The sequence below is a fragment of the Borostomias antarcticus genome (genome assembly GCF_949987555.1).
Source record: "Borostomias antarcticus genome assembly, chromosome: 23".
NCBI classification, from domain to species: domain Eukaryota; kingdom Metazoa; phylum Chordata; class Actinopteri; order Stomiiformes; family Stomiidae; genus Borostomias; species Borostomias antarcticus.
The window spans coordinates 9,098,848-9,120,458 of record NC_140256.1 but is presented as its reverse complement, the minus strand read 5'-3'; the positions used below and the strand labels follow the sequence as shown (position 1 = coordinate 9,120,458).

The following is a 21,611-nucleotide window of genomic DNA, read 5'->3' as shown; positions in this document are numbered from 1 at the left end:
AGTTTTATATGGCTGTGCCCCAACAAAATTCATACAAGCAGTGTCAGTCAATGTTTTCCTCTATCACAGGGTCCCTCATATTGTCTGGAGATCACATCTGGGTCCCAGGCTGAACCCCCCCTACAGTTGGCCGACCTTTCTGACGAAGATGAGGAGGTTCAATACAATCGTAAGAAACATGGGAGGAAGATTGACAGACTCATGATGGATGCTGGGTCACCAAAGGAGGTATAGTAGCTGATAATCATGTAATTATTGTAAAATTCTGTGGCTATTTCCCACACATTCAGCAGCATCACAGACTACCATTACTTTAGCAGCTGCCATGTCACTGTCCCACAGTGAATAGCAAAATTCATTGTAGCCCTACCCATTTGCATGAATATCTCTAGAGCAATGCACCTCTTGTACTTTGTTTATGTGTATCTGTTCATGTGTTTATGTACCCTGCGTGACTACTCTGGATGACTAGGCGATGTTGCGGAAGAAGGAGAACCAGTCTGACTGTCTCAGAGCCTATCGGCGTGCCATTGGCGATCAGGAGGAGGAGCTGGACGAGGCTATGCACAACGGGTAACTTAGCTGAATAGGCCTGCATTAGGATATTACCTGTTGAAGAAAACCTTGTGATGCCATCACTAACCCGTCCCCTGTGTTTAGGCCTGAGATGGGGATTGTTAATGGGGAAACAGACTTGCTTCTAAGGAAACTAGTTGAAGCTGAAATTGATGGGGTGGCAGTGGCCAATCAGTTGGCAGCCTTGAAGGAGACCATTGGTATCGTAAAAAAGGTTTGTTTCAATAAAAACACACACTGGACACCTGAGTATACACAATTTGTATAACCCTTGGTAATGTTTCCTGGATTTGTTGTCGTGTACATCCGTCTTTTCTGTAGGATAAGCGATTGTCAAAGATAGATGCTGCCTCGCTTGCAAGAGAGCAAGAGTTGCTGATAAAGAAGATAGAAACGTTTGACAGCACAAACCGCATCCTTCGAGAACTTCTTAGGGAGTACCATGAACGTGAGGTATGTTTTCTCTACTTTCCCCTGGACCTGCTCAGACTCTGACAGGTGCAGTGGCTGTGATAAATCATGCAAACAAACACATTGTTACATTATCTTTCATAATTTTGTTCATGAATCAACAGACTGAATCGTTGAGGATGTCAGAGCAGAGACATAAGCTGATGAAGAGACTGGCTGACACTGAGGCAGAGAAAATGGTGGGTATCTGCCACACCATGTTACTCTACATTGTCATTGCATTGTCATCCTGATTTACCCTTACAGATATTCATAACATCAACAATGGGCTGTTTTCATCCCGTCTCTTTCAGAGCCTTTTGGCCAGACTCAACAACAAAGAGAAAGAAGCCACTGAGCTTGCTGTGCATTTGGATTCTGAAAAGGTTTGGAATTCATAACCTTATCATGAAATCAGACTGATATGCCACCATATAACGGCATTAAAGTGTATGCATTTAAAATTACATTACATTACATTAGTCATTTAGCTGATGCTTTTATCCAGAGCGACTTACAATAATTGCATTTAACATAAGAAGTCAGTGTACTACTACTTGCCAGAACTCACAAGTGCATCTCCTGTGACCAAGAGCATAATCTAGTGCTGAAGGCAAAGTGCAAGAATGACATTCTAAAAATACAATGAAGAGAGTTTTCATGATGGGTTGCTCTGTGTTCTTTTGGAAGGTCCTCACAAGCCTGTATTCCCTCCATGTCTTGTATCCGTATGACAGGACAATGCGAAGACTACTGGAGAGCTGTCCAAAGTTCTAGAGTCCACCCGCAGCCGTCTCATGACCCAATTGGGCTGCAAAGAAGCTGAAAATGGCCGCCTGATTTCTCAGATTCAAGTACGTTTCATTGTGTAATGTGTATATATGGTCCCATATACCTTGTTTTAGACTATAACGCAAACTAAGCTATACTTCTGTGCATACCGTAGATGTGCGGATTGACACTGAAAATGCTGAAATGCCTTCATTTAATTCTAGGGAGCGTTTTTATACATACAAATATACATATATACATACATATACATATATACATACATATACATACCTCTGTGCCACCTGAACATTAAGGCTCAGGCACTGCTAGAGAGATGCGCTGTCCTCACTGTCGTTCTCCCTGTGTGGAGCAGAGCATGGATCATGCCCAGGAGCAGCAGCAGGGGGAGATGAGGGCTCTGATGGAGGAGCTGCAGGAGCTGAAGCAGCAGAGCGAGGAGATCAGAGATGGTCGGAGGCAGGAGACCCAGACCCTGAAGCAGCGCGCAAAGCACAGCGAGGATTCAGCCAGGCAACTCTCTACACGGCTGATGGAAACGGTGAGACACTCACTGGCCTTCTGGCCAGCCACCACAGACGGACTTCCGTTACAACATGCATGTAGGCTGCTCTCACAGGGATGAATGGTGAAGCTGGATTTGAACAACGATTTATGGATATGATCCTTTGAATGAGTACATGTAAACCAGTTGAGTTGGATAAACTCACTCCACTAGTTTTAATAATGTCTGGCTGCGTCACCAAATAGCTATGCTTTTCGATGGTGTAGGGGTGCATTCACATGGCAGATTTTGTCAACGCATTTGTGCGTTGCTTTTCATTGTTGTCTATCGAGCGCTCGGAGCCTTTCGGCATGCTGCTCTGACGAAGCAAGGCGTTTTCAGCGCCGAAAAGTGAAATATTTTAACTTTTTTGCGGAGCGCCCTGTTATTGTTGTGTTCTGTTGCTTGACAACAAATGGCGTCGGCCAAGGACAATGCAGTGCGCCTCGCGTTTTTATGCAGCTTGCAAAATCTGCCATGTGAACGTAGCATAGCTGGTTAGAACTGCGGTTGGGAGTCAGAGGACCCGAGTTCGACGACCCAGTGCAGGTGAAGTAGGGTGCCTTGGAAAACACAACGCAGACGAGTTGACATCGGTCACATACACACACGATAACATGTATGCATGTGACAAGACTTTAAAGTCCAAACTTCTCTCTGCACCATGTCTCTGTGTTAATTCATTTAGGAGGGCCAGTTGGCAGAAGCCCTTTCCACAGCTGAGGGCTGGTGTGCTCGCCACTCCAAGGAAGTGACCACTAAGGGCCAGCTAGAACTTGAAATGTCTGCTCTCAAAAAGTGAGTGATTGAGACCACAATGAGACGTTACATTATACATGCTGTTAGATGGTGTGACTAATTTCCCTGGTGGTCTGACCATGCAGCCAGGTGACTGAGCTGACGTCACAGCTGCATGCGGTGGAGCAGAAGGGCCGTGCTGAGAGAGAGAGGCTCCTAGACCAGCTGCACCGCCTCAACTCTGACAACACCAACAGCAAACTAGAGAACCAGAGTCTGAAGGTCAACACATCTCATTTTAGTTTGATGAATTGATAAAACGATGTAACCAAGTGAGACAATTACTGTGATTTACTGTTAGAATTATTGACATTAAATAAAGCATAGAATGACCAAACATTGACTGTGACCTTTAACCTCTGGGTAATTAAGATTTCTGTGTGTTTTTTAGGCGTCACTGTCTGCAACAGAGGGAAAGCACACACAGTCCCAGTCTGAGGCCTATCAGCTTAAGACCACAATCAAGAAACATGAAAGTCTGGTGGACAAGTATAAGAGCAAGGTACAATAAATCATATACGATGAGCCAGAGCACTTCCATTATATTTTAGGATACCATTATATTTCATTGGGCCTGAAGCAATATTTCACAATGTTTGATTTGTAAATAACTAGAGTTGTTGAGGCCACGTGTATTGTGCTGCAGGTTCAGAAAGCTCACTTGGAGTCAGAGGACTACTGTCTGAAGCTGCAGATGGCAGAGAAAGAGGCACGCGATATGAAAGCTAACCTGGAGAGGGAGATCGAGCAGGTCAGGAGGCAGCTGCTGGGGCGTCTGGTGGAGCTGGAGCCTCTTCCTGAGATGCTGAAGCGCTCTGAGCAGCTGCTGAGAGAGGCCCAGGAGCAGGCGCATGGTCAGGAGAGGAGAATCACTGAGCAGAACAGTGTCCTCTCTGAGCTCAGGCACTTGGTATGCATGCATACAGACACAGTAGTACATATATGGACAGTCAACATCCAAACCCTTGTTTGAATTACATGATTAACACTGTGCTTGTGTGTCTGTCTGTCTGTCTGTCTGTCTGTCTGTCTCTCTCTCGCTCTCGCTCTCGCTCTCCCTCCAGGTGGAGCAGCAGAGCTGTCGGGTGGAGTCATTTCAAGAGAAGAATCTGCTCCTCCAGGAAGAGAATAAGCACTGGAAGCATAAGATGGAGAGTTTAGAGAGGTATGTCTCATAAGCCTGCAGGTAGTCATCTGTAATGTTTCCCAATGGACAATGCTCACACTTCGCTCTACATGTCTTATTGTCCCTTGTCTCGACTCATCGTTGTCCTTGTTGATCCAGAAAACTGGACGAGGCCAACTTACAGAACAGAGACATGGCCCAGGTTATCTCTAAGCGGGAGGACACTATCCACAGTACACAGCAACAGCTAGAGGACCGAACCAGGGAGTGCAGCATCCTCTCCAAACAGCTGGAGCAGATGCTAGAGGATGCGCAGAAACAGGTCTGCCTGTGCATGACTTCCACGCGGTTGCCATTGTCCTTTTGATTTCACTTTTGTGATTGTAATTTTTACAGTAGATTTCACAAGTTTACATAGGCCAAGCTCACATGGGAGTACAAGGGTTCACTTTGACTTAATGTTTTACAGGTGGGAGAGAGCCGTGAGCGGGCTTTATCCAAAGAGAGGTCCTCTCAGTCTAGATCTCTGGATCTGGAAAAACAGTTGGGTCTGGCTAGGACAGAGCTTTCCCAATTACGCAGAAACAAAGAAGACGTGAGTATGGGAACGATTTAAAGCGAACATGCTGTATTTCCTGTCCACCCTGTACATCATGCGCTTGAAGTTACAGTGTATATGGCTAGATTGAACACATCTGTATCTTTGTTCCTTCCTTTTTTGCAGATGGAACGCCGATTTCAGAGTCAGTTGAAGAATTTGAAGGACAGGCTGGAACAATCAGACTGTACCAACCGCAGCCTGCAGAATTATGTTCAATTTCTCAAAACGTCATACAGTAATGTGTTTGGTGACTCTGGGTTTACAAGCTCACTAAACACACACTCTCCAAATTAAGTGTGCATTTCTTTTTAGACGTGACCAGACATTGTATTGTGTGATCAATGAATTTAAATTATTAATCAATGATCTATTTCTTTACTGCAGTGCACATATAATAAAGACACTTGAAATCTGAAGTCAGTTATCTTTCATTCCTCTTACTGCCTGACCCTAGCTCATGTCTGCATAGGACTGTACTGTTTCTGCCATATAAGTGTGGCAGCTATAGCAGGCCTTATGTTCTTTTTACCTTGATTAACCCAGAAGAGAGACATCCAAACGCAATATAGATACATATATTACTTTATTGTCCTTTTACAGTAAATTTGTTGCCGCGTCAATACATCACCTCACATGAATACAACATACTTTACTACGCTGTATTTACATATATACATTTTGTGTATACTTACTAACACCTCAAGTGTCTCTGCCAGTATACATACTTGCATGTAGTGAAACTAACATATTTCCAGATCACATTAATAATTAATCCATACAGTATACTACCCCAGTAGCTGTGGGTGGATAAATGTGGTGTGTATATTTAAGATTTCTTTATTTGTCACATATAATGTACTTGTGAAGTCACAGTAAAATGTTGCTGCTACAAAATTACACGTTACAAATGTACAAATTAGACAATAAGTACCATTTCTATACAGTATAAAACGGGTAAGAAAGATAGATACCGGTCTGGATGGATTATGTACATGCTAGATATGAATAAATACATTATATATAATAATTACATATAGGAACTTTAGTTCCGGCAAACCGAGGTAGCCGGACTGCTATTTATGGTACACGGCATAATGCAGACAAAATAAGCAAGAAATAAGTTGGCTATTCTGGGCCAGTTACTGATCTTAGGAAGTGTTGCTTTTTAACGCCGTCATGCCTGCGGAAAGTGTGAGATGGGAAACATTGGATGCCTTGAAAAACTCAACAAAAGGAAGACTTAAATACCACACAGACTGGCTGGAAAATGGCGAGGTAAAGAACCGCCTAATGTTAGCTAGCTAAGTTAGCCAGTTACTGCTCTGCTAAGTTGACTGTTGCTAGCTAGTTTAACATGTTTGATAAGGAAAATATATGGAGAGAGGAATGAAAATGTAATCTCTTTGAAGTTTCCAGCTAACGTTAACTAACTAATGCTTACCTCAACTGAAACATGAGCTAATGAATACGAGTCCCACAGGATATTTTGGCTGGTTGTAATGAAGCCCCCAGCTTGTCCCCGCTCTCCGGGCTCATCCTGAAAAAGCTCAGCCCTCGGCCTCTCCAGAAGACCTGCTCCTTGGGCTCTGCTTCCCGTGACCCAAGTCCAGGCCTAGCAGAGGATGCCCCAGCCTCTCTGTCTTCCACAAGTTCCTTCCCCTCGGTCAATGTCCTGCACTCTCCTCTCTCCTCTCCACCACTGGACGCCCCTTCAAAGGAGAAGAAGGAGTTGGTAAGCAAGAGTCTCAGCAAATTGGCACAGAGGGCGAAAGTCACTCTGAGCTTGTTAACAGATGTAAGTTCCTGTCAATGTGCCAACAGTTCGTCGATGATGTGAAGAGTGCCTTAGATCCAGAGCAGGACCTCAGCCCTGTCTCGGCCCCTTCTCCTCCCCCCACCATCTCCATGCTGTCTCCCAGAGCCGCCCAGATGGCAGGATGCATACGCATCTGTGAGGAGAAACATCGTGCGAAGGCCAAGGTATGACGGCCGTAAACGCCCTTCGGGAGGCCTCTCCATGGTGTTGCTGTTATTTCTCACAAGATATTCCATTAGTCATTGTTCTGTGCTGAGCTACTACTGATCCAGTCTTCCGACTCTCCTGGCGCAGATGGAGCTGAGCCTGAGGCAGGAGATGCAGGAGCGTCTGGTGGCCTCCGTGGCGAGCCGCGAGTCAGAGCAGCTCAAACGCTTTGAGGAGTTAATGGAGTTAAAACAGAGGCAGGAGTACCAGAGTATGAGAGACATGATGGACAGAGAGTATGCACTTTTCATTGAGCTTCAGCAATTGCTTATATATCATATTCCCACCAATATGGAAATTAATGTGACATTGCTAGACTATATTTTTAGGTCAAGCATCTTCAGCTGCTTTTCATTTTTTATTTTATTGAAAGAACTCAAGAAAGCATTGGGCGCCAAGAGAAGTTGAAAGAAGAGCACAGACATCGGACGAAGGTAAGATGCAAGCTGCTGGCTGGGTCAATGAAATTCAATGTCCCACCATTGCTGGTGGTCAGATGCAGCTAGCCGAGGCCCTTTTCTGAATCTGAATCTTCTTCCTCACAGGTCCTGAACCTGCGTCTGAGGGAGGCGGAGCAGCAGCGCCTGCGGGAGGCGGAGCTCGAGAGGCAGAGGCAGGCTGAGGGCAAAGAGAGGCTGCGTAACCTCAACGCCATCCAGGAGGAGATACTGCAGCTCAACCAGCTCCTCGAACCGGCCACGCCCACCCAGGCAGGCCCCGCCCCTGACCTCACCTCCTACATCACCCGTGGCAACCAGCTGTGCTCCCAGGTGTCGGAGGTGGTGCGCACAACAGCTGAGGTCAGTTGAGCCTCTTGTCTATGAGAGTCTTTGTTTTCTCCTGGTGGACTGTATTCTCCGCATAATTATGTATTATCGATCTGCATGTTGGACATTATATACCACACTCTATTGGTCTAATGGTTGGAGGTGCGTGTGTGTTTGATTGGGCAGGGGGCGTTCCCCAGTGTGGAGGACATGACGGCAGCGGAGCGGGCTCTCCATGAGATGAGGTCTCTGATCAGGCTGAAGCAGGAGGAGGTGGCCCAGGCCCAGGAGAGGAGGAAGAAGGAGCTGGAGGAGGAGGAGGAGCGCAGGAAGCAGGCGGAGGCGCAGGCACAGCAGGAGGAGCAGAAGAAGAGTGCAGCTCAGTCAGCCAAAGAGAAAGTCCGGAAGAAAGGTGAGGAGGAGGAGGTGGATCAGGATAAAAGTCCAAGGTCATCGTGGGCTCAGGTGTGGAAGGCGTCGAAGGGAACAGTGGCGTGACGTTCTTTTTTCAACAGGCCTGCAGACCAGAGCTGAGGCCAGCACTCTGAAATGGTACCAGGGGCTACAGGACTCTGCTAGCCAGTGTGCCGAGTCCTTCGAAGGCCTGAACAACACAAAAGATCTCCAGGTTTGATGACAACAAGATGCAGCATTTCTTTTGATAGGCAAAAGACGCACAAGACATGAATCATTCCGCACTACACTCGTGTGTGTTAACATTAAGATTAAAAGCATAATAAATATTAACTGCTACACATTCTTTATCTTTGCTCAGACAAAGAAACTGAGAATGGAGTTACAGAAAGCGGCTACTATCCCTGTCAGCCAGATCTCCAGCATCTCAGGTACGTTTGTGGGTTAGTGTAATCTGATCGTAGGAAATGGATGTTGTATGTGTACCACCTTGCCAGCCTTTGACCAATATACATCAAAGGTCTTTATATAATCATTCTAGATGGTGAACATGGCTTGTAAACAAAGAAATTGAAAGTTCCTGCCCTGTGGTGTGCTATCCTTGTCAAACCCGCAGGATCCCAGCTCAGAGAGATCTTTGATAAGATCGACAAGCTGTTGTCTGGGAGGACAGTGGTGTCTGGAGGGAAGTCTTTCTCTACCTCCCAGCATCCCAAGGGCCTAGAATTTGTGAGCTACAAACTGGCTGAGAAGTTTGTGGTGAGTCTGCATAACACACAGCTCCAATGGTCTACATCTTATCATACCGGTAATAATGTAGGGGAGAGCTGGGACGAAAGTAACACTTTTCTTTGATCCCATTTACTATGAAATTAATAGAGATAGAGGTCCCATATTTTATGACACACAACTTGCACACGTCCTTCACTATTATCAACTGGATATGAGTTTAACATAAATAGGCCGAGAACGGGCCGAGTGCAGAGTTCTGTCCCTGCCAAGCGTGACGAAATGAACACAGCAGTGGGTTGGACGTAGTCTGACTCAACGTATGTAGGTTTTGGGGATAGGCCTTGTCATTCATTTATTACTGCCCAATCAGTGGCGATGGATCTGAGTCACGGCCCAATCAGATTCAATCCAGACTACGAGAAACAACAACAACCTAGCAACCACTCCACTGAAGACGATTGTTATTGTTCAAAGAAGTGGTTGTTTTTTTTCTCCCTATACCCGAATGGTAATTAATCCAGCCAGAGCTTTCTCCAGCGCTGGCACAGCATAAACAGAGTTTGGAGATAGATGTGGCTAATGAGAGACTACGTTGTAAGTAACAATAAACCAAGGATGCTCATATCTCTGTTTTTCGGGTTATACAAGATTAATCTGACTGAAATTCATTATATGGGCTCAGTAGCTACACTAGCTAACATTTCCTCATCTCATTTTTACTAGAACATAAATGTAATATGAGCTGTCTTTACCTATGACATCACTTGTCACTCACTGGTGCGCTCCAGCCTTGTCCTACGCACTCCTAATGGAATGGACTAGATTTCATTCTCACAAACCGCCTTTTGGAATGAAGTAGGGAGACGACAAACTTTATTTTTTACTGCATGCTTATAAACAAGTAGCCTGAAACGGGAACCAATGGGTTCACAAGTTTAAAGACCACACCAACAACTGAATGCGATTAAGGAAGTTTACTGGAATGATGAATGGAATGAATGGTTGACAATGAAGGAATGAATGAGCTGTGTGTCCAGGCAGGAGATTTGTGGTGTGACAGATGAGTCCCTCAGGATACCTGCTGGGCTTCCTGGAGCTAGGAGGAGTATGGGACTTATGGTATGGGTATGAGTATGGGATCTCTCCTGTCACTTCTCCCAGGCTAGCATCCAAGACTTGCTAGCATTAAACCTGAAACCTATGCTATCCTTTAGTCACTAGATGTCTTAACATAATTACATATGTTTGCAAACTTAAACAAGTAAACACAATTCCACAACCGAAAAAGACCGTACTGTAAGTGCATAAGACCTTACCTTGCACAAAAAAGTTTTCAGACTGTATCTCCACCAAACATGCTCCAATGACACCGGAAGTTTGTATGAAGCGTGTGCACCGTTATATGCATGTGCACAAGGAACCACATCATTGCAGCTCCCTTCATTTTCGAGAAAATGTGCATGTTGCTTACTTTCACTCTGTTTCTTTCGTCACGGCTCTTCCCTACATATTTCACTGTTTCACGTTCAAGAAAATCTTGAGTTATATTTTCCCGTCTGTGTTTCTCTAGAAACAAGGAGAGGAGGAGGTGGCGTCTCACCATGAGGCTGCCTTCCCCATCGCTGTGGTGGCCTCTGGAGTGTGGGAGCTACATCCCAAACTGGGAGACCTCATCCTCGCCCACCTACATAAGAAGTGCCCTTATGCAGTTCCCCACTACCCTCCTATGAAGGATGGCACATCTATAGAGGATTATCAGAGGTCAGGGCAACATCATTACCTGCGTCGGACAGTATTCATATTTCAGATGAGAAGAAGGTGTGATTCACACCGAAGTACTTTCCCCTCTGTCCCACCAGGATCTTGGGCTACCGTGTGGATGACTCCGGGGTGGAGGGGCAGGACAGCTTCCTGAAAAGGATGTCAGGAATGATCCGGCTCTATGCTGCAGTGATACAGCTGAGGTGGCCGTACGGCTCCAAACAGGGGGTATGGACAGTCACTGCTGTTATTAGCCTACATATGGCCCCATATCCCCCATACTGTGTGGTCTTACGCTGGTGTCTCTAGTTTACGATCCTCATTATTTCCCCATTTTTGTCTCCCTCCCGATCAGCCTGATCCACATGGGTTGAACCATGGGTGGCGCTGGCTGGCTCAGATGCTGAACATGGAGCCTCTGGCTGACGTTACGGCAACGCTGCTGTTCGACTTCCTGGAGGCGAGTCCTGTAATTGATCCGTCTGGTCTCCATAGACCACCTCTGTATTGTAAAGCAGGTCATTTGATGCCCCTTTTTGTTCTAATGCCCCCTCAGGTCTGTGGTTATGCCCTGATGAAGCAGTACCAGGGCCAGTTCTGGAAGCTCATCCTGCTCATCAAAGAAGAGTACTTCCCAAGGTATGCTCATTCCCCAAGGGTTTCAATTTGACATTTAAATTGTTTGAAAACCTGGTTTTAGCTGTTTGTATGAGCCCTCGCATACCTCTCGCTTTCTTAGGATCGAGGCTGTCACCAGCACAGGGCAGATGGGCTCAGTCATGAGGCTAAAACAGTTCCTTGAGGTGAGTTAACCATCAGGCTGAGCTAATGTGTATGGCAGCATTTGAAACGACACTCTGCAGTTTGAACTCACATTTCATGAACTTGTGTACTCATCCTATACGCTTTGTCTCTCACCTAGAGTTCATTAAGAAGCAGACAGATCCTTCCCCCAAAAGGCCAGCTGAGCTCCTCATTCTGGAGGTCCTGAGTTGAGGCCATATGGACACTTCTTGAACATACACAATAATGCCTCTGTTGGAACCAGGGCTGGAGGCTGCATGTCCCAGGTCTGTCTCAGAGTGAACTTGCGTCACAAGAAAAGCTTTCCACAAGTTATCCCTGCAATAATGCACTGTATGTCTTGTCATTTACTCATACAGTATGTGTGTTGTATTTATCATATGCAAACTAAATTGTTACTGGCTCTTGTCAAGGGTTTGGAGCGGTTGCGATTTCATGTCATGTATGTGCTATGTGCAAAATGTTTTGTTCTATTCCCTCCTCCTGATATGCTGGTAAAGATGAATGTAGCCTCTTTTAGTATAATGCAAGAGTATATGCCCACTTCTATTTTACTGGAATGTGATTAATCTGGGCTTTGTCAGATTAATTTTGAATTACATACATTTTAAACTAGTTGATATTATTGACCTGTGATTTCAGTCCATTGGGTTTTGAGGCTTGTTCCTAGTTGTTTGAGTTGTCTGATCTAAAATCAATCATGACATCCACTATTCAAGCCATATTGTCATCGATAATGGAAAGTAATTTCCATGTTTGTTTATTATGTACATTGACATGCGATCAGATATTTATGTTTTTTTTTAGAGCGGTTGGATTTTGAGATTGTGGTTTGTGGTTTTGTTTCTTTGATTTAGCTTTAAGATGCTGTTGTTCACAAGATGTAAGAGAATTGTAAAGTATAACATGGAATACCAGTGTCTCATTCTTCCTGGAAAATGAAATGTCACACCTAACATGTTTCAAAATGCATCACAGTATTTCTGAAATAAATCGAGATATCAGTAATCAGTTTCCTCGTTTTATTCAACCCTATACGAGTCATACATAGGCCAGAGGTCGTGTACCAGTAACATCCAGCCTGACAGTTCACCAGTTTTGTTGTCCAACAAAAAAACTTGACAACTTGTAAACTCTTTTTTGTTACTTTGCACACCCAGCTCTCTCCTGCATAATCAAGAATAATCTGAATAGAAATAAATTAAGGGAACTAAGCATGGTATTTTTTGTTCCTCCATTAAGATACTCAACTTGCATCAGTCAAGACAGTCTCTGATGAGCCTCTATGCCACCTAACCAAGACAGGGTCTGATGTGAGCATTGAAGTGAGAGTTGACCGTTTGCTAGGTAAATCTTGCCAAGTTTGCTAGGTGAAACTAGCCAAGATACAGAGGTTAAGAGCACCCAATACACATTGTGAGGCTATTTTCCCTTTACATTTGAAGCAGTTGATTGGTCCAGACAGGTTGTCCATGTTTCAATATGGAAGGTACAGTAAGGGGAGAATAATGGAAGGACATATTTCGGGGTGCACTATCCCTAAACAAATGAACTGCATTGGAAAACAGAGTTACAGTAGATAAACTGGCATTAGTTGTACTCTTGGAGACATACATGCACAAGTCCACAACTGTCATGGAAGAGATCAGAACAAGAATTACAGTACTGAAATAACAGTGTAATGAAAAAGAACAGTAGAAGAAATTTATCAAATGTACCTTTTCTAGATATCACAATGGTTCTAGGAAAATGACAATCTGAAATTACTTAATAGCTGTTTAATGGAACACAATGAAAAGAGAGAGGAAAAAAATCGAACCCAAAATACTAAGACTACATGGTCGTATTCCAAATTATGATTTGCCTAACAAGAGTGCAAGAATTGAAATCTAAAGGGTTAAATCTGCTACCAATGTATTAATGCAAATCAATATGTTGAAAGAACACGGGTGAATTATTGCAGGAAATAAAGCTGATGATCCCTGTGCTTAAAACGGTACTCAGGAGGAGCTCTTATTAGGAAAACATATTTTCTATACCTCTGCTTCACACAATCATTTCACATCGTGCTGATTCATTCTCTGAGGCCTGGAAGTGCTGTTGTATTTGCATCTTGTATACTGGTCAGTGTTTCGGTGGGGTCATGTGGCTTTGTGTAGCTTTTTCCATGCGCCTGTACCAGTGCTTCACCTTGGTGTTCTCCATCATGTCGTCAAAGGCCTCCAGGCCCTCCATCACTCCTAGGATCCCGAAGACCGCCTGCAGAAAGGTCCCAACGGCCAGAGAGTGAAGGTCAGTGAACACCATCAGAAAAAAAAGTCCACAGGAATGATCTGTCAGAGTAAGTGGACATCACAACTCATGCAGACAAATTGGCAGAAGTCACCTTACCAGGTCAGCTAGATTGGGCTGGTCTCCACCCATGAACTTCCTCTTCTTGCCGATTGCTGCCACCCAGTCGTTGACAGCCTTATACAGGTCCTGTCTCACGTCATCCTGCAGGTGGTGCCTGAAGAATACAAGGTTAACGTGATGAGAACTGACGTCTCTAAAATAAGATCAATCCAAAGTTACGCACGTAAGAGCAGACCATGTGTTTTTTTTAAGACATAGAACATTGAAGACATACTAACAATGATACAAACATTTCTCTGACCCACCTGCTCTTCAGTCTTTTTGCAATGACATACATGGCAGCTGCTCCCAAATACTTTGCAAAGAAGCCCTCAGAAGCACTAAACTTGCCCTCTCGCACAATGTAGTCAAAGGAGGCCAGGGCCTCTCCAGTGGTTCGATACACATTGGGCGAGATCAGGTGCACAAGCCAATCATCTGCCCACCGACGCCACTTGATCTCCTCTCTGTAACAGATTGAGTGGTAGAAAGAGATTAATCTGTCTTAAAGGTCTAGTTCAGAATTTGACAGAGCCTCATTTACGACTTACCCATAATGTTGTTGGTTGATGGAGAACATTTTCCGCTGATTCCATACAGTCTCTTGTTCCGGTGTTAGCGGCATGCTACAGTATTGCTAGCGCAATGCACTAGAAACGGCTAGCATTCAAAGAAAACTCACTCGAGTCAAATCACAGATAAGTCCAATCAAATATGAGGACTGTCTGTCGGGGGCTCATTTGAGTTTTTATACCATCATTTTTTAAGTCCAACTATCGTTGAACCCATTTGTTTGTTCGAACCTACAGTATATGGCTCTCTCTGTAAATAGGGAGGCGGAGCAATATATCACTAGCCAACACTATTGTTTTCACAACAAGGAACAGAAGAGTGGACTATTCTCTTACTATCAACGCAACAAGTTGCAATGGCTACGTTCGAAAGGGATATGTCTGACTTTGATGAGGAGTTAAGTTTATCTGGAGATTCTTACTTGTTTTAAGTGTTTATAAGTTAATTTTCTTTGAATGCTAGCCATTTCAGTTCGATTACCCGAGCATTAACATGCCGCTACCGCCCAAACGAGAGGCAGCATGGAATCAGCTGAAAATGTTCTTCGTCAATCAATAACATTATGGGTAAGTCGGAAATAAGGCTCTATGTCCAGCTCTAACATTTGTTCATCTGCGAGGAACCTAAGGGTGGTTTTAGATAGTGATTTTAAATTTGATAAGCAGATCAGTGCTGTAGTAAAAACAAACTTTTTTCAACTGTCTCCTAGCTACGACCAAGCTTTATCTCTCTGCTACAGACCTAGAGAGGGTGATCGATGCCTTCATCACTACTAGACTCGACTACTGTAACACCCTGTATGCTGCCATGGACCAGTCTTCCCTCAGCCACCTACAGCTTGTCCAGAATGCTGCAGCTCGCCTCCTCACAGGCAAGAAAAAGCGCGACCACATCACGCCAGTTCTGGCTTCACTCCACTGGCTCCCGGGCTGCTTTTGTATTGATTTTTAACTTTTTCTAATGGTTTCTAAAGCCCTAAACGGGCTGACCCCTTTGTACCTCTCCGAGCTCCTGCATCGCCACACACCAACTAGAGCCTTAAGGTCTGCCGACCAACTTCTGCTTGAGGTGCCAAAAACCAGATCAAAATTTAGAGGACTGGGCCTTTGCGGCTGCCGCCCCTAGGCTCTGGAATAGCCTGCCCCTTTATATTAGATCTTCCCAGACTCTTGAGCTTTTTGAATCCTCCTTAAAAACCCACTTCTTCTCCCTGGCATTTCACTGTCTGAGCAAAAGCCGAGTCTATGTCTCATGTTTGTATTGTCTGCTGTAATTCCTTGTTTTTGCTGTGGGATGTTTTTACTTAGGGCCCACCTCTGTACAGCACTTTGGTTGACTGCTGTCATTTATGTGTGTTCCTGGGAGAATTTGTCTTCGGTGGGCTTGAGCAAGCAGAAAACTAGATCATTGTATTTACTATTTACATACTTCCTGGAATCTTTCTCTGGATACAGTAGCTGGTCCTCAGCTTCAGTGAGCATCACCCAATACTTGTTGTTGTACTCTGTGACCTCCTTCCCCTTCTCGTTGATGGACTTCATCTCAGGGTAGCACTTGAGAATGTCAGACATGGATTTCCCCCTGTAGAGAGGGTTCAGAGAAAAACAAGTGTGTAGTTATAATCCCAGAACCAAACCAGAATCTCCCAGCAAGTCATGTCAGACAACACAAGACGATCCATGTGGGAGGTGATGTGGCTACTTACTTGCTGACCAAATATGTCTTCAAACTGCTGATAATTACAGAGGAATCATTCAATTGCTGTAGGATATGAGAGAGAGAGAGAGAGAGAGAGAGAGAGAGAGAGAGAGGGGGGGGAGAGAGAGCACACAAGTGGATTTACTATGATCCCAACATACACACCAGTGGTATATATACACACCAGTTCAAATGGATTGTCCACTCCATATTTTATGATTGTTAGATGTTTTCAAATTTCACATCCCAAACAGATCTCATTTTGGAAAGATTCAAAATCATTATTGATCAGTTATTAGATAGCTACAGTAGACCTAGTCAAAAGCCTAGATACCGGTACATTTAAATCTTATGAAGAAATTGGGCACATAGGCCAACAACAATGCAAAATTAACATTAGATGTTGCTTATTTTGGCCAAGATAAGCAGCCAAGCACTCACCACTTCACCATCTACCATCAAGATGGGCACTTTTCTGTAAGTTGACCACTTGATTTCACCCCTCATGATCGGATTGACCTCCACGATTTCGTATGTCAGGCCATGGTAGTCCAAGAAAGCTCGGACTTTGCTGCAGAATGGACATGTCTTGTACTGGTACAGGGTCAACTTTGGACCATCCTCAGAAGCCTGCTAAAGTCATCGCATAGTTAAAAACAAAAAAAAGGGAGACATTCTCTTGCCTTCAGTGCAGATGCCTTAAGCATAATCTATACTTCATTAAACAAACTGGCTGCTATGTAACGGAATGCCTGCACATTTAGCTTGGTTGGTTTCCATGGCAGTCATGAGCCATACCTTCCTATGTTAGCTAAAGCTGGGCAAACTGCAAGTACAACTGAAATCTTACATCTTAATAGCAACTGTTTCTAATACCTAGATACATTAAATCATTTACACACAACCTTACCTTCGCTTCTTCCTCCGCAAGGTGACGTTGTATAGAGAACTGTATTGTCTGGTACAAGCCCAGCCCACCTCCCAGCAGAAATGCACATCCGAGTATTCTGCTGCCACCAACACCACGCAGAGGGGCTGCAAAGAGCAGTTTGGATCGGAATCCTGCACCGCCAGTTCTGCATGCCCTGCTCGACCCACTAAGCGAGACACTTGACACCAGGGAAGATATATTGCCAGTGCGGCATGTTGGAGACTCCAAAATGTGGCAGCCGACCTTACTAAACGCTCTAATACAGGCGGCTGCCATCTTGTTTTTTACATAAACTCCCACAATGCATCTGAATGACATGTTCAAGAGCATCGTGTGCTTCACCTGCGCTTTTTAGGGATACGTTCAAGAACAAGAATGTATGAGTCACTTTGGCGTTGCGCACACATTGCATTCGTTTTTCTTCGGCTTATGAGATATGGGTCGATAAAACAAAAAACAATACTATGAACGATTAACACATTTGCGTGAAAGTTATTAACAGTATCAGCCGATGTGGTACCTATCCCTTCATGCAGTCCACAGAGGACGCTAGCTAGCTAACTAACGTTTCGCTGCACAGCAGCAGATGCGCCTGCATGATCCTCAACTGCAGCTAGTCGATCGATGTCAGGTAGCAAACCTTCGTCTCGCAAGCTAACATCCACGCAAGATATGATCATGACCAATTGGCAAATTTGAATTTGTTCAAATTGGATTGAGTATATAATATAAAATGTATAAAAGAAAGACATACAAGTGAGTTGTGCAGGTGCAATATGCGCCTATTGCATCTTGCTGCATGATTGGAGGACAGCACGCGAATGATGAAGAAACACCTGGCTAGCTCTGGCTACAAACCTGCTGCTTGTACATAATTGCTTCTACTGTTCAGTAAATGTCAAGGTGCTTGAGTTTGAACATCTGCCTCAAGGATATATAGAAAAATACAATCTCTTGTCAATGCACATGGATTTTTTCCATCAAAAGTGCTGGAAGCATGAAGTGAAGTGAATCTCTTATGAACTTGGGGATAAACATTTCATCGAGGTCATGACACGGAGAGAATGATAATGCTGGAAAAACAGGTACGATGCCATCGGTCTCATTCAAGTAGCCATGTCTATTTTTTGCACCTCTTGGATGCAAGTTACAAGGCTGATCTACCATGAGAGCAGTAGCCTACAGTAGAAGCATTTCTATCTAGTATAGCCCAATTCATAGACTACACTTGGTTTGATCTGATGGATCTGTAGACTTCTATACCATATCCTGCATGCATGCTTTTGTCTCTTTCTTCCCCCCCCTGCTTGTTGTCAACAAAGGCTGTTTTGAGACTGACATTGACAATAGTCACTGTGATATTCTTGGCTAGGAAGTTGAGCTCTCTATGAAATATCCTTTTTGGAAGTTGGCCTTCACAGTCGGAGGGGGGGGGGTCCGCTATTGTTTATGTTTGAGGCTGTGAACAAAGCAGAGAGAGCCTGGCTTTGATACATAATAGCCTTTGAAATACATGGAAAAACTTTAATAGCCTTTGGAATACATGAAAAACTCTTTAATATCCTTTGGACTAGACGGAAAACTCTTTAATAGCCTTTGAAATGCATGTTAACTAGTTGGAGTCTGATTTACAATATTATAGACTACATGAGGACAAAATACCAAATCTTTGAAATGGTCGTCCACTACAGTTAGGCTACATTGCCCTGCCCCTGACCTGTTTGAAATTGCAGGTGGAAATGGGATTTTCCAGGATGCTGCTCTGTGCGTCACTAACAGGTTTTTCTATGCACATGAACACACGCACCAGAAATTAAAATGTACCTTGTGGGGTTATAGGCCTAATGCACCATTACATCGATTTGATCTACTATGCTTGTCAAAATATGTTTCCTTCCAAATAGATTATTATCTCCTTGCCAAGTGTTCATTTTCTATTCATTAATATTTTCTGTTCACTCTGTTCACTCCCCTTTCACGTAGCTTGTGATTTAGCTCAATTGAGCTACAGCTAATTTCAGAACTGAAGAAAATTATAAGCACTTCACTTTGAGTGCACTACGCACACATCCGACTCCTTTTCTCTGATGTAATGTGAGATTTGTTCTCCTGGAGGGAACACTTATTATGAGCATTCTTGTTCCATGCCTGGAATCAGGATTTGCCAACGAGACAAGCCAGTATGATGTCCTGTTACCTAGATGTTGATGTTTTGATCTGTGATGTGGGTGTGCACCCCTCTGTCTTGCCTTTGTCTACACAGGAAGTGGACTGCAGGTTACAGTGAGGTTTCCTGTCCTGGCTGTGAGGGAAATCTCTTATGTAGCTATGAATTCAGCACTATGAGGGAACAGCTTTGCCTTACAGTTTCCATGACAACTGCTCCTCTACAGTATTCAAGTGTGGGACAGCCTCTGCATGTGAAAACAGTTCTCGGTGTCCAAAGCCTTCTAGCTCTCTTGATCCCACTGCAGGCATTCCTTTCAGGCTTTCACTTTCTCTCCTTGTCTACCTACACTTTGTCTTCAGTGGTAAATTACCCCTCTTTATCTATGCAATCTCCATGTCCAACAGGGTTTGCATTTGAAGCACAATTCTGTTCATTTTCACCCTTGTTCCTCTTCCTTGAATGTGTAGCCAACTACATAGGGGTACGAGAAGCTACTCCAAACTGGCCTATCCCACCAGTTATATCTTGGAGTCTATGGGTTCCTAATATGGAAACATGTTATCTGATATACAATGTAAATCAGCACGATTTTGAGTAGGCCTAGTATTTTCAGGAGCAGATGCGTTGTATTTTATTTTATATTTATAATGTCAGTGTATCGGCAAACATGATCTGAATTGTGAATGAGAAGCACCAAGCGCACAATGGTGTTTTCAGGTCAAAGAAAACTTGCTGTTTTGAGTAAAAGCCTCAATAACCTACATTAAGTGGTTCATTTTAGCTCTGCCTTCTGTTTGATAGTTTGAGGCCTTGGGGAGAGTCTAGAGAAGATGGCTTCCAAGTTGGGATGATGTGGACTATAGTCCTAGTCAAATTTCACCTCTGATAGACAAGGCTATATTGCACAGTGCTCATTTCCAAAGGGCTGAACAGCAACTCGCACTGAGAAAACATGGATATTTCTTAAGTCTTTTTTCAATCAGACAGAAACAGCCCGGTCCGTCTCTGCAAATATCAGTCCCTGCTGCAGCACTGTCAGAGCAGAGAGAGTCTGAGGGAAATCTGCATAATTGCAACGTTTCTGCAGAACCTTACGCAAGTCGGGGTCAGTCAGTGTGAATAGGGTGTGTGGACATTTCAGTTCGACAGAAGAGGAAGGGAGAGCCACAACACTGGTCCTGGATGTGCAGCTGTATGCTGAGAGGTTATACCTCTACATGCAGGATAGAGGAGAGAGAGAGAGAGGGAGAGGCAGCTGCTCAGAGTACAGACATTCCCTTGTGAGGGACACTGGTGCTGAAAAGAGACTGGGAGGGAGGGAGGGAGGGAGAGAGGGAAGCACAGAGAGAGGGAGAGAGGGAGGGGGGACGACGACTAGAAGAAGCAGAGCGGAGGGGAAGGGGTTTCACTCTCTCTCAGGAAGAGATTCCTCCCAGTCTTCAGCAGAGGCTGCAGTGGAGCTGGTGGAAGCCGTGTTACCAGTGCGGAGTTCCAGTATTTTTGTGTTTGATGTGAGTGGGTGAGCAGCGATCTGTTGCTGTGGGAGCCTCAGCCCCCCCGCCGTGCTCTGTGATCAGCACCATGGAGCCCAAGTCCCTCTTCAGCCTGCACAAAGCTCTGGCTCAGCCCGTCAAGATGTGCATGTTTGATTTCCCTGTCACCATATTGGAAGACCTGGTAAGCAAGCAAACTGTTATGATTAGCTGGTGGTGCAGTGTTTATGTCTGTGTGTGTGTGTGTGTGTGTGTGTGTGTGTCTGTGTACCTGTGTGTGTGTGTCTACGTGTCTGCGTACCTGTGTGTGTTTGTATGTGTGTCTGTATGCGTCCCTATGTGTGTGTGTGTGTGTGTGTGTGTGTGTGTGTGTGTGCGCGCGCGCGCGCGCGCGTGCGTGCGTGCGTGCGTGCGTTTGTGAAGTGCAGATCTATGCAGTGTGTAAAGGATTGGATAAAGAGTGAGCGAGAGAATTAAGGAGGCATTCGATTGTGGGAGTGTGTGTGGATGCTTGTGTGCCTCCATGTACAGTAGCCCTCATGTTTGCATTCATACTGTATGCGTGATTATGGATGGAAGGGAGAAGGGATGTGAGATTGTTGGAAGGGAGGGATATGTCAGACTGTAGAAGAGAGCAGAAAGATGGATGTGTTGTCTTGCTGGTTGTTCAGCTGTTCTGTGCCACTCTGGCACACCTCCAGGACAGAGTTAGGCAACCATTTCCCTGTGGAGTATTAATATACTACATGGCCCTCTAATTCTGTTCATACATGTTGGGTCATGCCCATTGTACTGCTGATGTATGGAGACGGCTGTCTTTATGTTTGGTTTATCTATGTTTATGCCATAGATTAATGTCTTTTCTCTTCAGTCTCTTCAAACTATAGTGTTTCTGTTGTAGTGGAGTTGGAGTTGTTGAATGAGTGAGGGATAGAGTTATCTTTTTCTCTCAGTGTGACAGTTGTAT

The 21,611-nt window shown here is 44.5% G+C and overlaps 3 protein-coding genes across 3 annotated transcripts; 2 read left to right on the top strand and 1 right to left on the bottom strand.

Annotated features, from left to right (window-relative positions):
- Positions 1–179: 179 nt before the first annotated feature.
- odf2b (outer dense fiber of sperm tails 2b) lies at positions 180–5,178 on the top strand (the record flags this gene model as incomplete). Its single annotated transcript, XM_084457552.1, has 16 exons — positions 180–228; positions 473–573; positions 661–790; positions 898–1,029; positions 1,152–1,226; positions 1,341–1,412; positions 1,764–1,880; positions 2,171–2,356; positions 3,048–3,157; positions 3,244–3,379; positions 3,549–3,659; positions 3,804–4,067; positions 4,222–4,322; positions 4,443–4,605; positions 4,753–4,878; positions 5,008–5,178. Exons 1-16 carry the CDS (start codon positions 202–204, stop codon positions 5,176–5,178), a joined length of 2,022 nt encoding a protein of 673 aa, XP_084313678.1. The 5' UTR covers positions 180–201.
- Positions 5,179–6,050: 872 nt separating this feature from the next.
- gle1 (GLE1 RNA export mediator) lies at positions 6,051–12,183 on the top strand. Its single transcript, XM_084457515.1, has 16 exons — positions 6,051–6,159; positions 6,365–6,616; positions 6,706–6,864; positions 6,995–7,143; positions 7,281–7,341; positions 7,453–7,707; positions 7,861–8,086; positions 8,190–8,302; positions 8,450–8,519; positions 8,705–8,847; positions 10,391–10,581; positions 10,680–10,809; positions 10,937–11,041; positions 11,138–11,220; positions 11,321–11,384; positions 11,504–12,183. The coding sequence occupies exons 1-16, from the start codon at positions 6,061–6,063 to the stop codon at positions 11,570–11,572; spliced, it is 2,169 nt and encodes a 722-aa protein (XP_084313641.1). The 5' UTR covers positions 6,051–6,060; the 3' UTR covers positions 11,573–12,183.
- Positions 12,184–12,443: 260 nt separating this feature from the next.
- Positions 12,444–17,288, bottom strand: ptgesl (prostaglandin E synthase 2-like; the record flags this gene model as incomplete). The annotated part of the gene is given in 8 exon segments (XM_084456941.1): positions 12,444–13,644; positions 13,777–13,894; positions 14,046–14,246; positions 15,781–15,933; positions 16,058–16,113; positions 16,492–16,683; positions 16,961–17,260; positions 17,262–17,288. Coding segments are annotated over 8 exon segments (1,182 nt in total). The 3' UTR covers positions 12,444–13,509.
- Positions 17,289–21,611: the final 4,323 nt, after the last annotated feature.

What these genes read in the sequence shown, in the direction of transcription:
- gle1 (XM_084457515.1), top strand. Translation starts at nt 6,061, where the DNA reads ATGCCTGCGGAAAGTGTGAGATGGGAAACATTGGATGCCTTGAAAAAC. An exon ending in AAAGAAGAGTACTTCCCAAG is followed by an intron (nt 11,221 to 11,320) that starts GTATGCTCATTC and finishes TCGCTTTCTTAG; the next exon opens with GATCGAGGCTGTCACCAGCA. An exon ending in GGCTAAAACAGTTCCTTGAG is followed by an intron (nt 11,385 to 11,503) that starts GTGAGTTAACCA and finishes TCTCTCACCTAG; the next exon opens with AGTTCATTAAGAAGCAGACA.